This window comes from Phyllostomus discolor, chromosome 5 (genome assembly GCF_004126475.2).
Source record: "Phyllostomus discolor isolate MPI-MPIP mPhyDis1 chromosome 5, mPhyDis1.pri.v3, whole genome shotgun sequence".
Classification (NCBI taxonomy): Eukaryota; Metazoa; Chordata; class Mammalia; order Chiroptera; family Phyllostomidae; genus Phyllostomus; species Phyllostomus discolor.
Window position 1 is genome coordinate 20,219,681 of NC_040907.2, and position 16,496 is coordinate 20,236,176.

Consider the following 16,496-nt stretch of genomic DNA (forward strand, 5'->3'; position numbering starts at 1 on the left):
CTAGGGGGGACATAACTTTCACTCTGAAATGGGAAGGGAAGATGTGCTTCCAAAGCCAGAGAAGAGCTGGCTCATATGGACAGAGGTCTCCACCTCCTCCCTGGTCCCTGATAGGTCTGTCCTCATGCAAATGAGGGCTCCAAATCATTGCAGTGTGATTGGCCCAAAAGGCACTGTCCTGAGTGGTCAGAAGAGAATTCCTCTGATTGGTCAGAGCTGCACAGTTTTGATTGGATGGGGAAACCCTCAATCTTATTGGTTGAAGTGGGATTCCAGGAAACCTTTGTGAGGGCTAGCTTAGAGGACAGAGGCAATTTAGTGCAGGTGTTTCTGGGAAGTGAAGTTTGCATGAGATAGTGCAAAAAAGGCTGCTAGCTTCTGCCTGCCTTTATTTTTTTATTGGTTTGAGAGGGGGAGGAGGGGATGGGGAGAGAGAGAAATACATCAATTTGTTGTTCCACTTATTTATGCATTCATAGGTTGATTCTTGTATGTGCCTTGACTGGGGATTGAACATGCAACCTTGGCGTATTGGGACAATGCTCTAACCAACTGAGTGACCCAGCCAGGGCCTAAGCTCTACTTTTTTATTTGATCCCAGTTAGCTGCCAGGAACCCTTCCTAGTAGGTGTCTTTTTTTTTTTTTTTTTCAGTGTTCACAAATGGATGTCCAGTTCTCAGCAGGGAAGTCTTGATTAGTCCCCAAAGTAGGTCAGATCCTGGTTACTAAGTGACTTCATAGTCGTGTACTAAATTGCCACTTGATGGTTCAGGCTCTACACTTGTTGGCACACTTATCTGATTAATTTGTTAAATTCTTCCATATGGGCACAGATTGTGTCTGGGTTTGCTTGTCATTATATCCTCAGTACCTGACCCAGTGCCTGACACTGCATTTTTTAAAAAATAAATCAAGTGAATAGTGTTACGAGGCGTTACCCATTCCAGCCCATCTATCTAGCCAGGCACTTGCCAGAATCACAGTGCTGATCATGCTGCTTGCCGGCTGGACAGCCTCCTCTCCAACTGCAACATAAGCCCACCCTCTCCCTTCTGGCACTCCAAGCCCTTCACAGTTTGGCCCAGCCTCGCCTCTCCTATCTAACATCTTACGGGCCTGTCTCTCTTCCACTCTTGTACTCCTGGGACCAGTCTCACCGTGCAGCACTCTTGCTTTGGAGTGGACTATTGATTATACCACTTTCTAACTGGATGACCTTGGGTAAGTTATTTAACCTCTCTGAGCCTCGGTTTCCCCAGCTGTCAGAAACAAATATGTGGAGATTTGACAAAGGAGTTTACTGCACCTGCTTTTGTCCAGACCTTTGCTCAAACCACTCCTGTCAGCGGACCAGCATCCCTTCCATTGCCAGCGCTTCACAGCTCAGTTCCGATCCCGTTGTCCATCCTCTCACATTCCCCCCAGAGTTAGCTCCTGAGTTAGCCTCTCTCTTGCCTGCCTCCCTTTGTCCTTGGTACTGTTGCTGCTACATTCCAGCTGGCCTTGCATGAGTTCTCTTTGGTATTTTCCCCCAAACCCATTCTTCTCCTTCATCTCAGAAAATCCACCCAGTCTCTCAGGCCAAAAAAGCCAACGAGCATTCTTGCGTGGCCTTTGTGTCTCCACATACTATTCCACCTCCATTTGCTTGGGTTCAAAAATAGACTCACATCTGCTCTTTTTCCCGTTTTCAAGATCAACCTAGTCAAAGATACCATCGTCTGTGGCCTGGATCATTACAATAGCCTCCTGACCACAGCCTCTCTGCTTTCACTCTTTCCCCACACTCTATTCTTTTTTTAAAAAAATCCTCGCCCGAGGATGTGTTTATTGATTTTAGAGAGAAAAGAATGGGAGAGGAGAGAGAGAGAGAAACATCAGTGTGGGAGAAACATGGATTAGTTGCCTCCTGTACATGCCCTGACCAGGGATTTAACCTGCAACCTTTTGGTGTATGGAATGATGCTCCAACCAACTGAACCATATGGCCAGGGCCCCCACACTCTGTACTTCAAAGAGCAGCCAGAGTGATTGTCTTAAATGTAAATGATATCATGTTATTCCTGGGATTAAACCCCTCCAGAGGTTGTCCATAACTCTTATGATAACATGTAAGCACACCCTTATGAACTTCACGGCCTTCTACCACCTGTCTACGTCTCCAGCCACACTTCCTGCCATTGCTGGCCTCAGTTCTCTCCCGCCGTGCTGGCCTGGTCTTCACCCCTGGAACATACCGAGATCATTCCCACCTCCAGATTTTTGGATTAGCTCTTCTGTCTGGAACGTTCTTCCCTTGACTCTTCACTGGTGGTTCAGATTATCACCTCCTTGTGGGAACATTCCTTAACACCACATCTAAAGTAGCACTGCTTGCTGCCTTCATTCTTGTCATCCATCACAGCATTGTGTCTCTTTTTTTTTGCATAGTTGTCACTATTCGAATTGTTCTCTTTAAAGTTTATGTGTCGATTGTAGGACTGTCCTTTTCTTCTTCACTTCTCTATCCCCGGTACCTAGAACAGCACCTGCCATGAATTCGATAAATGTTAGTAGTAGTTGTAGTAGTAGTAATTCTATTCTGTATTGAATGCTACTAGGTACCAGATTTTGTGGTACATACAATGCGTTGTTTCATTTTCACCACAATCTTTTAAGATACTCTGACCCATTTATAATGAGAAGAGGCTAAGTGATTTTTCTGCTACCGAAAAGATAAATGGAGAAGTAGGGATTTGAACCCAGTCCACAATCTTTTAACTGCTCAGCACTTAGTATTTTGTAGGTCCTGTCTTCTTTCCCTTTGTAACGCAGCCCCCTCCCAGTCCAAAAAAAATAGGTGGAATCGAACTCAAAATCTCAGAAAGGAAGAAGTCCTGCAGTCTGGGCTAAAGGTCAAGGGACATTTGCCGGCAGAGAGAATAGTGACAACTGGCGGAATGTGATACATGCTCATTGTATTCTGCAAGCATGTTAACCTACCGAGTTCCCATCACTTGCCAAGCTCTGTCTGGGTGCAGAGGATTAAACTCCTAAGAGAATTTCATGCCTGAGCTCCTTCTGCCCAGCAAAGGGCTCTGAGGAGAAAATGGTCTGTTGGACGCCTGTGCTGTCTGGGTGCAAAGCCATCCAAGCCATCTCTCGGGCTGTCAGAAACCAGCCAAAGCCAAGTCCAGGGCCGTGCCTCTGAGGACCTGCAGCAGGCCCAGGTGTGTTTATTTTGGAGACAGATGGATAAAAAGGAGATCAGAATCTTCCAAACACTGAAAAACAATCAACTCATTTCCAAAACCTCAACTACCTGAATTAGACAGAGGAGGGTGGGGCGGTTCCTGTTATTGTTTCAGCTCCGAGCCCAAGAAGAACACTTGGATTCCAGCCCTTTGTCAGAGCACAGAGCACTTTCCTGAGTGCATGGAAGCCCTGTGGTTGACCCGTTAGAGGTGAGGCAGAGCATAGCAATGGAAGGCCCGGCCACTGGAAAATATCTCCTCCCCGGGGACACATCCCTCCCCACAGGCGTCCTGGCTCAGCACCGAGCTCCAGTATTGCTTACTGAGAAGGAAGACTGACACTCACCTAATTATTATGGAATTAATTCTCTTTGATTCCGACTACAGCCAGTTCGAAATTTAAATTCCAATTCGATGCGGTGGATGAGAGGGTGATTATCTGCAGCTTTCCCTTGAACTGACAGAAAAAGGAGGACAGCAGACGTGGCATCCTGGCCATACTGCCCTTCCGTTCTGGAATCATGTGGAGAGTGCACTGATAACGTAATTTATTCCCATAAACTACTCAGAACAACAAAAAGACTTAGTCTGTTAACACACCATGTGTGAAGAGTCTAAATGGATTCTGTTAAATTCTGCAGATGAGAGAGTGTGACAAAAAGGAAGATTTAAATCCCAGAAGGCATCACGTTTTGGGATTTTCCCCTGCAGAATGAATAGGCAGCAGCCTTTCTCCATCCCACAGAGCACGGGTTTCTCAGTCCATTCTTCGCACCGCCATCCGTGGACTCCACCTTAGGCAAATCTGATTCGACACACCCTCGCAGCGCAAGCTCGCTTACCACGTCTCCCTGCTCCCTCTCCACATTCCAGCCACACCGCCCTGCCTCTCACCACTCGGTGCACTGTGCTCAGTCGTGTCTGGACCTCGGCACGCGTCCCCCTCTGCCTACATCGATCTCTGTCTAGACGCAGTTCGGTCCCTCAGCTCGGTGCTCCCCTGCTGCCTGCCGCTGCCCCATCATCTCCCACTTCATTGTAATTGCTTGTTTAACTGTCTGCTCTCCCCACAGACACTGCGGGAGCAGGGACCATATCTGTCTAGTTTGCCTCTGAATCCCTAGACAGCTCCTGGCACAAAATAGAGAGAGGAAATGGACTCATCCAGTGAGACTTGGCCAATCTCGGTGATCTGTGTGTTGCCTTAAAAGCCTGAAACACACTGAGAAATGGAGACAAAAGACTAACAGGGGCAGGAATGCGAGAAAGCTGCTCCGGAAGGCGTGAAAGGCATGCGCCCCTCCTTCCTTTCTCTTCAGCTTACTCGGTTCCTGAACTTATGAGCAAAATGCCCGGATTTTTTTTTTCTGACTATGGTAACAGAAGAGACTATAAATTCTGTTTTTCAACTTTCCATCTGGTTCTTCATGGTCCAAAAAAATACAGCAATTTCAAACTCCAGGAAGATGAGAACTCTAATCATGAAAGCTTAAACCTAGCCTGTCACCAAGTGTCCTAAGGGTGGTGTGAATTTGACTCAAGAACAAAGGGGAAGAAAGGATCACTTACCCTGCAAGGATCGGTGCCCGAGTGGTCTTCAAATGTTTCCTCATGGCGACTTTCCCCTGTGGCCTTCAAAGCCAGCCTGCCCGACCGGCAGCTGGTCCTTGCCTCTTTCTTTCTTTCTACCGGTGCCAACGGGCTCCTTGTCATGCGGCTCATCACCAGTTAGCACTTCACAGAAGGGGCCGAGAGAGGGCAGCAGGCTGTCCAAGGGGGCACTTCAACATCTGCCCTCATCCACGGTCCAACACTGGCTGCTACTTCAGTGCCGAGGTGATGGGTTTGCTTTTTAACATCTTATGTTAGAACCAGGGTTAACTAAGAACTGCCCAGGAGAGAGAAAATGGGAATGGACTCCTCCTATACCCTAAAAACATCACACGAGACACGCGGGCACGCTCGGGAGCCGGCCCTATTTCATTCCCCCCGCCACGGCACTCCTCTGCTCCCGGCAGGAAAAAATAATAGGGCAAAGTTTCTGAAAAGCCACCCACAGGCGGGTCTCCTACTATTTGGGGCCAAACTAGAGAAGGGAATCTTTTTAAAGAGATTTTATTTATTTATTTTTAGAGAGAGGGGAAGAGAAGGAGAAAGAGAAACATCAATGTGTGGTTGCCTCTCGCACACCCCGCAGTGAGGACCTGGCCTGCAACCCAGGCTTGTGCCCTGGCTGGGAATCAAACCAGCGACCCTTTGGTTCGCAGACTGGCACTCAATCTGCTGAGCCACACCAGCCAGGGCTGGAGAAGGGAATTTTCAGAACTGCTGGAAACACCAGCTCTGGAGAGATCTGACAGTTTGAAGGCTTTGAGCAATTTGGATAAGAATCTGGACCCCGGGTGTACTTCTGAGCCTGCTCTGGGATCCCTTTGAAGTTTATCCAATTTGGATAAGCCTTCCAAAAAGCTGGGGCCAGTAAAAAGACTTTTTTTGGAAGTCCCTCTGGACGTGCCCTGTTGCTTTCTCACAGGGCTGCCAGCCCGTCAGAACAGGGATCTGACGAGTAGAGAAAGGGAAACTTGGGATGGAATGTTTCAGTAGTATTCGACTTACTTTTTCTCCTTCCTAGCCTTTTTACATACTGAAGAGACAGGAGCGAGATCGCCGGAACTCCAGTAGGCTCTGAGGACCCTTTGATCCGATCTAAACTTAGATTTTTAGATCCAATCAGGGCTTGCCTAACGACCCTTTGGTGCGGATGCAACCTGTTTCCGAAAGCCCAGAAACCTGTCAGAATAACAGTAACAAAAGCTGCCATCTGCAGTCCAGGAGAGCTGGCGGCAGGGCCGTGAGTCCATCCAGGCAGGAGGCTCTGTCTCACTTCCCAGAGAAGCACTCCCTTGTTGCCCAGACCAGGGGCTGGAGCCTCTCCTTCCTCTATTTTTATGGGCTTTTTAATCACAGAATTACTGGAGCAGCGAGGAGACACTGAGTGCTGGGAGGTGCTGCCGGGAGGGTGAACACACCTCAGCGCTGGGTGGCGTTTCCCAGGGTGCAGCCTGGGTTAGCTTTGGGTCACACTCAAGAAATGGAAAGAGTGGAAAGAGTAGGTGGCGTACCAAACACTGTTTTCTCCAGGAAAGCAACTAAAAAGGGCCTTTATGAGCAGGGCCTTCAAACCCGCTTTTGGCTCACTGCAGGGACAGGCTCCATGACGCCCCTTCTCCAACTCTGAGAAGTGTGCTGGGAAGGACAGGACACAGGGTCCAGAGGACAAGGGACAGCTCAGAAGCAGCTGGAGAGCTGAGCTGGGCACACTGGATACAGCAGCATCCCACAGCTCCCCCACTTGACCGCAGACCATGAGGGGGGATGCCCTTTTGGACCCTGGGACCACATGACAAAGGAGGACGACAGGGAGGGAGATCGGGGGCGGCATCAGAGAAACCCCACTGGAACTGGGACTACAGAGTTTTGGTTTTTTATTTATTGATAAAAAAATATTAATAGCAATTAAAAAACGAAACATTCACAACCCATCACATTTGTTCCCAAAGGAGTCCTTCATCTGCCGGAGACGGTGATTTCAGCCGAAAGGGCCCTTCATGTTTTTCATGGGCGGGTACTGCTGCTCCATGGGCATGGCCCCGAAGCAGTCCGCCGGGCTGCACTGGCCAGCCTTGCCCGGCGGGCCCGTGGGGCCCGGGGGTCCAGGGATGCCAGGAATGCCTTGTTGGCCCATCGGTCCGGTTGCGCCCATCTTGCCATACCCCGGGGGACCCTGAGGACCTAGGGCGGGAAGAGCCAGAAAAGGAGAATCAGGAGATCCAGACTTAAGGAAAGCAGAAATCATGGTCATGGTCAAAAATACCTCACATGTGATAAATGCTTCTCGGGTCACAACATGTCCTCATGAAGATGCGATCAGACCCTTACATTAATTTAACAATAACAGAGCTTACACTAATTAACAATAACAGAACTACTGGCTGGCTTGACTGAGCCCAGCACACGGCCGAGTGCTTTGTATGCATCATCCATTGAATCTGCACCACAGCTCCGTGACGATGACACTGTCATCCCACTTTGTACGTGAGGACACAGGCTCAGCGAGGTGGCGCATGTGGCGCAAGTGGTGAACTAGGTCTCAGAGCCAGGCCAGCAGGCATCGGTCATTCCCTTCCAGGCCACATAGCCTGGGTTAAGTGACCTGGTCAAGGTCGTACAGCCGGCGAGATGCCAAGCAGGACTTGGACTCACAGTCCCTGGCCCCATGGCATCCGGCTCTATCCCACTGCGTCAGGCTAGCCCAGTTTAGGACTTGAGGGCCGGCACTGGGTCTTTCACTCCTCACACACATGCCCTAGCGGACTGTCTTGCACAGTCACTTTACTGTAAACGTCGGCTGATCAGCCTGTAGGTATTTGAGGGTCCACACAACGGTGTTGTGCAAGGAGCACAAACAAAGGAGGTCTCAGCTGCTCTAGATTCATGGTCTTAAATGCTGGCTCTTCCTACCTGGGGGGCCGGGGAGGCCATTTTCTCCTGCGATGCCAACACCAGCGTCTCCCTTCTCACCTTTGGTACCAGGCAATCCTAGGACAAGAGAAATAAAATAAGAAGTCCTATTCCTGAGAGAAAAATGGCACACCCACTCGGATTATTAGAAACACATACACGTGCACAAATGTGTGCACAGCCAGCCTCGTACAGTGCTCACGTGTGCCCCGAAGAACCACGTGTGCGCTTCGGGAGCTGGAGGGCAGGTTTACCTCTCATTCCCGGCAGGCCCTGCCGTCCTTCCCTGCCAATCTGCCCAGGGAGCCCAGGTGACCCTGGAGCGCCTGGCCGGCCGGGAGCACCATCCTTCCCTGGGGGCCCTGGTCGTCCGGGAGCTGCCGCCACCTCCACAGGGAACTGAATCCTGGAGGTGTAGTAAGCCATCCTCTCTGCAAGAAAAGACAGGGACGGGTCAGAGGGCACCCTGGGGACTCGCAATGACCACAGATGATGCAGAAAGGCGGTCAGCATGGAGTCCAGAGCAGCCTTTCTTCAGAGGGACCTGGTCAGAGCCAGGACCATGGGGGTTGATCCAAGGGGCCTCCCGTGCCCTGGCCTCCACGGTGACCCTTCTGAAGCGCAGATCTAATTACAGTGGCTCTTTTCTCCAGCACCTTCCATTGGTTCACCGCTGGCTTCAGATGCGAGTCCAGGCTCCTGGCTGGACACCTGAGGCCTGCTCCCCATCACGACGTCCAGCCCCCTATGGACAGGGTGCCTGCTTCCCCCAGGCCCTAGCATGTCAGTGCTGGACCGGCACACGAACAGGAAAGTGAGCTTCAAATGAAACCGCAGCAGCCGTCTTACGGTTGCTGCTCGCCCTACTATTTAGAGCTCACTTCATGCAGACTCATTTGATGTCAGTTTTCTTGTCTGTCTCCTTTGCTCCAGTGGGGGCTTGGGGAGGGCAGGAGGGAACCATTTTATCTCTGCACAGAGCAGGTGACAAGAAACATCTGAAGTCTTACTGAACATGTGCCTGAAAGGTGGGGGTAGGATGGGAGGAGAGGGGGTAGGACATTGAGCCTGAAGGAAAAGGAGGCCAGGACAGGGCGGAGAAGCAGCTGGAAGGGCAAGCAGCACCCGGTGCCACCCAGCAGCCGCCAATTACCATCAAACATTTTAATGATCTCTTGTCTGATGAATCTCTTGATTTCATCGTAATTCACCATGTCTCCCTGAGGATAGAGAAGAAAGCCTGCCTCAATTACACTTCCCAACCTCCCCTGGGAATAACTTTAATGGAAATAAAGGACGGGAGGGAAACAAAGGTCCCAGGAGCCACCCACAGATACTTAATCTTAACCGCCGCCCCGGGAATGGTCCAAACCATTTTGTGCATCGGTGTATTTCTGGGGAGAGGGTCCTGACCCCTGCACCCTCTCACATATAGTAAGAGCCACTCGTATGGGAATCATGCTCTTTCCTGCAGAATGGCAGCAAGAGGCTCCAAAACAGTCCATGCCCCGCCCTGCATGTCCAGACAGTGTCCGTGGCTGCCAGCCTCCCCTTACCATGGAGCCAGGAGCCCCGGGCAATCCGGGGTTCCCTGTAGGCCCTGGAGATCCAGGATGGCCTCTCTCTCCTGCAGGACCTGGTGGCCCAACAGGCCCCATGGGGCCACTCTTGCCAGGCCCACCAGGCATGCCAGCTCTTCCTTTCTCTCCTGCCTGGCCCTTCTGTCCTGAAGGTCCTGGATCGCCCTGCAAGGACAGGAAGTCACAGTCCAGCACTGCCAAGTACTGTCAAGTCTCCCCCGTGATGCCTCAGCATCTGCCCCTCTCTCCAGCCTGCAGCCAGGCCCCCAGCATCTCCCTCTGGGCTGCGGCCCCGGCATCCTGACGGGTTGCCCACCTCACTGCCAGGACAGTCTCTGTGGAAGAAGACAGCTCTGCTGGCGTTACTCTCTGCTTAGAAATTCTGACAGTTCCCAACTTCTCCCCGAATGAAGGCCTAACTCTTGGGCCATGCATTGGAGACCATTCACGATGCGGTCCCGACCACCTCTTCTCCCGTCTCACTCCACACGTCAGAGGTTACACTGCTTGGATTGGGCCGTACCCTCTCAGTCCTCCCCGCCTGGATGCCCTTCCCCTCCTCCGGACCCAGTGCACTACCCTACCCAGCTGAAATGTTCCTGGTTTTGTTTTTGTTTTTTTTTTTCCAATTTTTTTCTCTCTTTTTTTATTGTTGTTCAACTATAGTTGTCTCTATCTCCCTCCCACCACTCCCCCTGATCCCAGCCATCCCCACCTCCCACCCTCAATCCTACCCCCCTTTGGTTTTGTCCATGTGTCCTTTACACATGTTCCTTGACGACCCTTCCTCCCCTCCCCCATGATCCCCTCCCACTTCCCTTCTGGTTACTGTCAGTTTGTTCCGTATTTCAATGTCTCTGGTTATATTTTGCTTGTTTGTTTTGTTGACTAGGTTCCACTTATAGGTGAGATCATATGGGATTTGTCTTTCACCGCCTGACTTATTTCACTCAGCATAATGCTCTCCGGGTGCATCCATGCTGTCGGGAAGGGTAGGAGCTGAAATGTTCCTGTTTTTTGTGCAGCTTCCCTGACTCCCACGCTGAGCTGAGCATGCCTCCCTCTGATCCCTCAGTGCTGTGTCTCATTTTCAGTAAAACCCACCACACTCTAGTGTAAGTGTGACTGGACTAAGTGAGCACCTCTTGTTCGGGGACCTCTTTTTACCCAAGGCAAGGACAGAGGGCCTGGCATGGAAGCAAGATCAAACAGATGCTTGCAGAATGAATGAATGAATGAATGAGTCGATCAATCAGTCAACCAATCAATGAGAGAATGAATTTGAAACTTCCATTCCCCCAATGACAGCTAAGAATCCTGGAACAGTGCCATGTGAGAAGTGTTCAGAGATGAGGTTGTTCCAGGCTCTGCCCACTTTGTCCCCCTGTGTGTCCCTTTCCCGTGTGTCCCCTCCATGGCTAAAGTCGTAGCTGGGGGCCAGGCTTAACCAACTCATGAGCTTTTCCTCTCAAACCCACTCAGCGCCCACTCACCTTTGGACCAGGGGATCCATGGAATCCCTGTTTTCCAGGCGGTCCCTAGAGGAAAGCAAATGTCAGGGATCAAGTCTACGCAGCATCTCCAAGCCACCCAGGGGAGGCATGTCCCCTGAAAGGATCACCGTCCACAGCCTCAGGCCCCTGCGCTGGGTCTAGTGGGCTCCGTATGAGAAAGGACAAGAGCCTCCCTGTTAACAGGATGGTGGACAGCTGGAAAGGAAACTGGTGTCCCCCATGGCATGGAGATGTATTATTATGTTGGGTCTCTTGTTACAGACAAAAAGAGGTGAGCCCTGGCTGGCGTGGCTCAGCGGATTGAGCGCTGGCCAGCAAACCAAAGGGTCGCCGGCTTGATCCGCAGCCAGGTCCCCAGATGCAGCTGTACGAGAGGCAACCGATTGATGTTTCTTTCCCTCTCTTTCTCCTTCACTTCTCTCTCTCTCTCAAAAAAGAGGTGAGAATTTAGAATAAAAGAGCCAATCTGTGGCACACTGGGGGGGCCTGGCAAGCACTGGCGCCCAGGAAATGTGTGTTTGGAATTTATTTTTACTATTGTCTCTTTTTGATCAGACACATGGTTTAAAAAAATAATGAAAAACAAGTCCCGCTCCCATCCCCACGCCCTGCAGCCCAGCTCCTCTCCCCCGAGCGACACGGGCACGGTGCCCCATGTATAATCTGTCCCGGGACAGTCTGCGTGCTGGGAGGGTGACTGAGTGGACGAGGAGGGGCCAGGGCAGGGCCAGGAGCGCGAAGTGGCACTCCCACGGGAAGAGGACAAGTCAGCACAAACAGTACCTCTTTGCCGGCCGCACCATCCGCACCAGGCTCACCCTGGGAAGTAAGAGCAATAAAGATGCCATGAGTGCCAATCCAGCTTGACGTCACATGCTTTGCTTGGCCCACCCAGCGTGCCCAGCCCCCATTCCAGTGATGGGTCATGGCCCTCCCCCTCCCTCTGGGACACTCTGGCCACAGGCATGGAAACTTAGAATTCTGCCCCACACTCCTGTCTTGTCCCAGAGTCCCTCACTTGCCACACTTGACAGCTCCAGGCTCCTCCCGCCCCCGCCCACTGAGCCCTACTAGGAAGAGCCGACCACACCTCTCTGCCTGAGACCCAGCATCCTGCAGTCTCTGGTTCTGAGTGTATGTTACATGTTTGTTGAATGAAGGTGTGAACTGCAGATCTGGTCAGGTGAGCCTGCTCCCTCCCTAGGACAGGAGAGGCACCCTCCTGGGCCCCACCCGCCCACTTCTGGTGGGTGCTGGGGAAGAGGAATTGCAAGGCAACCTGGCAGATTCATCCAGGGGTCCCGGAGGCTCCTGAGCCTGCAGGCAGGGAAGGGGAGGGACGGAGGGACCTGCCTGCCCACAGTCCCTGGCAGGAGTGCGAGGGAGTGGCAGGTGAGACTTGGCCCTCTTGGCACATGGGCTGACCAGGATGTACAGCTCACTCTGCTGGGGTCATACCCGCCCCAGTCTAGGGCCCCAGCCCCAGGGTCATGGCTATCGCTCCTCAGAAGAAAGTCTGCTTTGCTGGAAAGTGCTGTGACATGCAGGCTGGGAGACCTGGCTTTCTGCCTCAGCTCCGCCCACTGACTTTCTTCCCTGAGACTGACTGTCGGCCCACCTCACCGGTTCGCCCGTCTGGGACCTTTGGGAGAGGGAGTACGGCAGCGTGTCTGACTCGAAAGTTCTGGCATCAGACAGGCTGTCCCACTCACCAGCTGTGTGCCTCTGGACACCCTGCTTAACCTTGCCAGACTTTGGTTTCCTCGTCTGTACAATGGGGACAATCGGACCGACTAAATAAGGTTGCAGTACAGATGAAACGACAGATGCCATGCCCTTGGTTCTTCATTCAACACATTATCAGTGGTTTCCGAGTCGCTGAGAAAGCTTCATTCAGTAATAGCGCTGTGTTTCTAATTCCTGACATTTACACATTTCCTGTGGTCACCCACAAGCTCGCTGCGGAGGGGCGGGGCCAAGTGTCCCCTGCCGGACACCGCGTGGAGGGAGCTCTACCTGCGTCTCTGGCACGTGGTCAGCAGCAGCGGCCTGCTGTGCAGTGGGCACAGCGGTGCCTGCTGACTGAGCTTGTCCCTCCTTCCGAACATGATGGGATCCTCAGAACAAGCTCATGCTGCCCTTTTCCATGCAAACAGCCCCTCCTTCCCAGGAGCCCCCGCACGTGCAGTGCAGCGCTCAACTGACAAAGCCAGCGGGCCCTTTCCCCTGGGGCGGCGCCTGAGCAGGCGGGTCTTACCGGAGGGCCGGGGTGTCCAGGTGGGCCAGGCTGGCCCGGGAGGCCTGACAGGCCCCTTTCCCCAGTGGCTCCCCGGTCTCCCTTTGGGCCCTGGAGAAAAGGGAGGATGGTGAGAAGGGAGGGGAGGGACAAAAATGAACCCCACAAAGCCAGGGGCAGACGCTGTGTGCCAGGGACCACACCCACCAACCCCCAGGCCCCACAGGGGGAGCTGGTGCCTCCTGAACTGGAGACGGGACCCTGGGATGGCCCGTGGCCCTCTCCAAGGCCTTCAGCACATGCCGGCGGGGGAGGCCTCTGGAGGCAAGAGAGGCTGACCAGAAAAAGAGAGGGATGGGGACAAGCTATTCTCCATCCCCCAAGCTCCCTCCAAAAGGAGCCCAGAGCAGAGCAGGGCCAAATTCCTGGTGTGGGGGAGGGGAGGATTGGGGGCGCCTGTCACTCACCACTGCAGAAATCCCAGCTGGGCCTGGCTGGCCTGGAGGCCCCGCTGGTCCCTAAAGAGAAACAAAGTCAGTGGGTTGAAAAGAATCTCTCGTAACAAGGCCTCCGGGAGGTGTGGGGGGACGACAGCAGGAACAAGCCCTAACCTTCATCCTAAATCCTCCTTCCCTCTGGGTGTTGCACTTGAGCTTCTGCTAAAAGATTTGTGACAGAGCTGAGGCCTGGGGGTCCCTACGCTCATGGGCCCCTGGTGCCAGCCGCTCATGCAGTGGTACATCCGGGGCTGTGCTGAGGGGATGATCAGGGAGCAAAGGGGTTACCCACTCTGAGGGAGTTAACCACATCATTGGCTTAGGTGTCTTCCAAGCCCCACCCCCACCCCCCGCCTGCCTTCTGTGGAGGTGAAGAGCAGAAGTGGGGGTCCTCACAGCAGGGTGTGAGGGGCAGGGGCTCAGCACCGACCCCAGGCCTCCCGGTCTCCTGCAGCCTCCCTACCACGGGAGGACGGCAACTTGAACATGAACACGCAGGAGTGCTCCTGCCCTGCCTGGGCTGGCCCTTGCCCAAAGGCCCCCCCCAGACATCTGCAGCTGAGAAACAGCTCCAATGTCGCCTCCCTGAACAGAGCCACCAGAGCTACCCAGGGCTCCCAGGGCACACATCTCTCTCAGAGCGCACTCCCCGCACTCTCCCACATGGCACGTTCTGGGGGCGTGGTCTCTGCTCCACTCTTCTGAAGTCTCCTGGACAGGAATGTCCAGCACTGAGGCTGGCACACAGCAGGGGGCGGGGCTGGGCAGACAGAGGAGGGAAGAGGGACCTTATATCCCCCTTGTCCCTAGCCCCTGAATGAGTCTCCAGTGGGGACACAATTCAGAGTGTGTGACTCCTCCCTCCATCTGTAATGTGAGGGGGTCTGAGCTGGACCTTCGGTCCCCAGCCGGAGGCCTTTGGACCCCTTGAGATCTCTAAAAATAGTGATGAAGGCCCGTGAGTTCTGTTTCTTGGTTGGTCATGAACTATTTTTAACACTTCCCAAAGCCTGCAGCTCTACAGCCCGCCACAGTAGGGCTGCAATAAAATGCCAGTGCCTTTATTTGCTTTGCTCGGGAACCCCACCAGCTCGGCGCCTTCACACTGATCAAAGGCGCCCATTGGCCGTCATCTACGCTGCTGATGAGTGAGGTAGATGGAAAATCCATTATTGCTTAGTAAATATCCTCTTCGACCTCAGTAAATAGACCACCCACTGATGTACAACCCAACACAGGAGTCACCCTCGATTGCCCTCTTTCCACTCCTCCCTGCCTCCCCGCCCCATGCAGGTCACTAGCAGGACCGCTGCCTCTAATCACACGCCTGGTCTGGGCACTGCTGCCCCGCTCCACCTGTGGCCCCCATCCCATCTGCATCATGTCCTTTCCAAGCTCAGTTTCCCTGTGCCCACTCCCATCCTCCTTGAACTCCACTCCAGCCAAGCTGATCTCGGGCTCCCCAAATATACAAGCCCCTCTGGGTATCAGGTGCTTTGCACCATCTGCTTTCCTCCCCCCTCCCCACCCCCGACCTGGAGGCTCTTCCCCAGGGCTGCTGGACAACTGGCTCCTTCTTGTCAAAGGTTCCTCTGGAGTCACCTCTGGTCCCCCCACCTCCTGTGACACCACATCACTTCCACGTGAGTTTGCTTGTTGTGCCTGCACAGAAGTTCTGGGATCGGGGGACCGTGTCTATCTTCCCCGCCGCCTTAGTCCTGAGCTTGGAACCACGCCTGGCGTGGAGCAGGTGCCCAGTAATTATTTGTTGAATAACTGAATGACCTTTGTTTGATAAGTAAATTCAAAGGGACCCAGAAAATAGGAAAATGGCAAAAAGCCTGGGAACCGCTGGACTGGGTGAGCCCAAAGCCCCGTGGAGCTCTGCGCAGCTGAGGGCTGCTCCCGGGGTCAGGGGGTCGCCAGCTGGCCCACGGGCACCCGGCTCCAAAGGAACCCTCACTCCCCTAGGGGCAGAGACAGAAACAGCGAACTCACAGCGTGGCCAGGGGGGCCGGGTCTTCCCTGGGGTCCCATGGCACCAGGCTCACCCTGCAGGAGTCAGAAGGGAAAAAGAAAAGACAGAGAAACAGAATCACACACCCGAGGATGTTGGGTGGAGCCTGAGTGGAGCAGGTGGAACGCCAACGGTCCAGGGAGCCGAGCCGAGCCCCGGGCTCCAGGCATAAGCCTTCCGGGGCCCGGGGCACCAGCCCTGCCCGTGAGTACAAGGGCCAGACAGAGCCCCCAGCCCGGGACATCCAGTCCATGGAAAGGGGAACCGTTACAACCCTTAAGAGGAGGGAGAAAGACAAGGCGTGCCATGCTGGGCAAAACCTCCCCCAAGGCCCAGGAGAGAAGACAGCTGCTTTGCTGGCGAGCGAGAGGAAGCGGCTGCATCCCAGGTCGGCAGAGCCCAGAGGCTGTCGGAAGGCAGCAGGTGCAGATCCCCAGCCCTTACCTCAGCCCCGGGCCGGCCGCTGCTCCCTGGAGGACCTGGCTGTCCACAGTCGCCCTGAAAGAGAGAGGGAACTGGAGCTGCCAGACTGCCACCTGGCTCCTCCCCACCCCACGCTGACCCCACCCCAGAGGGGTCTGGCCACTTGCCCCAGCTCTGGCCCGAGGCCCTCTGAGACCCTCAGCCTGGTAGACGGGGGAAGCCCTGACCCGGTCTACCAGGCACCGGCGGCCTCAGGAGGTTTGGGCGTTGGGATGGCATCTCAGCCCAGGATCAGGTGGTACGTCCAGTCTGTCTGGGGTGCCGCATTTGCCTGGGGTCAGGCGTGGAGAAGAGCCAAGAAAACCTGCTTGGCAGAGGTCACCAGGCCCTTACCTTTGGTCCTGGAAGGCCAGGAAGTCCTGGTTTCCCCTTGAAACCCTGGGAAAAAAGCAGGGAGTTGCCACATCCCTTGCC

General features: G+C 53.8%; 1 protein-coding gene across 8 annotated transcripts in view; it reads right to left on the reverse strand.

The window, feature by feature from the left end:
- Positions 1-6,702: 6,702 nt before the first annotated feature.
- The window catches only part of COL16A1 (collagen type XVI alpha 1 chain), a 50,104-nt gene continuing 40,310 nt past the window's right edge, over positions 6,703-16,496 (reverse strand). For all 8 annotated transcript variants that reach the window (XM_036025681.1, XM_036025680.1, XM_036025676.1 and 5 more), the window contains 12 exons: positions 16,416-16,460; positions 16,044-16,097; positions 15,581-15,634; positions 13,553-13,603; positions 13,107-13,196; positions 11,633-11,668; positions 10,829-10,873; positions 9,312-9,500; positions 8,909-8,975; positions 8,010-8,186; positions 7,756-7,833; positions 6,703-7,026 (listed from right to left, as the gene is read on the reverse strand). In XM_036025681.1, the coding sequence (XP_035881574.1) occupies positions 6,824-7,026; positions 7,756-7,833; positions 8,010-8,186; positions 8,909-8,975; positions 9,312-9,500; positions 10,829-10,873; positions 11,633-11,668; positions 13,107-13,196; positions 13,553-13,603; positions 15,581-15,634; positions 16,044-16,097; positions 16,416-16,460 (1,089 nt within the window). In that variant the 3' untranslated portion in view covers positions 6,703-6,823. The remainder of the gene's footprint in view (positions 7,027-7,755; positions 7,834-8,009; positions 8,187-8,908; positions 8,976-9,311; positions 9,501-10,828; positions 10,874-11,632; positions 11,669-13,106; positions 13,197-13,552; positions 13,604-15,580; positions 15,635-16,043; positions 16,098-16,415; positions 16,461-16,496) is intronic.